Source organism: Octopus bimaculoides, chromosome 13, assembly GCF_001194135.2.
Source record: "Octopus bimaculoides isolate UCB-OBI-ISO-001 chromosome 13, ASM119413v2, whole genome shotgun sequence".
NCBI lineage: Eukaryota > Metazoa > Mollusca > Cephalopoda > Octopoda > Octopodidae > Octopus > Octopus bimaculoides.
The window spans coordinates 9689276-9689953 of record NC_068993.1 but is presented as its reverse complement, the minus strand read 5'-3'; the positions used below and the strand labels follow the sequence as shown (position 1 = coordinate 9689953).

Sequence of the window (678 nt, the reverse complement as noted above, 5' to 3'; positions counted from 1 at the left end):
AAATCAGATTGGAGCCTGGTGTCGCCTCCTGGTCAAACAGTCCTCAGTCAAATCGTCCAACCCATGCTAGCATGGAAAGCGGACGTTAAACGATGATGATGATGATGATGATGAAGAAACATTACCGGTCCCTGGCACATTGGAAAGGAAAAAACTGCCAGTACGCCACATCAGTTAGTTTGAGAAGCACTGTTGTAAGCAATGCTGTAAGATCTCCGCTAATTCATTCTAAAGCATATCTATCACCTGGAACAAATAAACAACACAAAAGAAATGCAAGGCGTTAGTTACTTACTTGGTCTTCTAAATCTCGAATTTCTCGCATTATTACACCTGTATCTTGTATGGTTGTAATTAGTGCTTCACAATTCTGAAACAAAATCAATATACACATATTAATACATACATATATATATTTATTCTTTTATTTAATTTTTCAGTCATTTGACTGCGGCCATGCTGGTGCACCGCCTTTAGTCGAGCAAATCGACCCCAGGACTTATTCTTTGTAAGCCTAGTACTTATTCTATCGGTCTCTTTTTGCAGAACCACTAAGTTACGGGGATGTAAACACACCAGCATCAGTTGTCAAGCGATGGTGAGGGGACAAACACAGACACACAAACACAGATACATATATATATATATATATATATATACATATATACGACGAGCTTC

The 678-nt window shown here is 38.5% G+C and overlaps 1 protein-coding gene across 1 annotated transcript in view; it reads right to left on the bottom strand.

The window, feature by feature from the left end:
- Positions 1 to 678, bottom strand: part of LOC106876351 (coiled-coil domain-containing protein 22 homolog) — a 24998-nt gene that overhangs the window by 9841 nt on the left and 14479 nt on the right. The window contains exon 15 of the mRNA XM_014924889.2: positions 296 to 370. Within this exon, the coding sequence (XP_014780375.1) occupies positions 296 to 370 (75 nt within the window). The remainder of the gene's footprint in view (positions 1 to 295; positions 371 to 678) is intronic.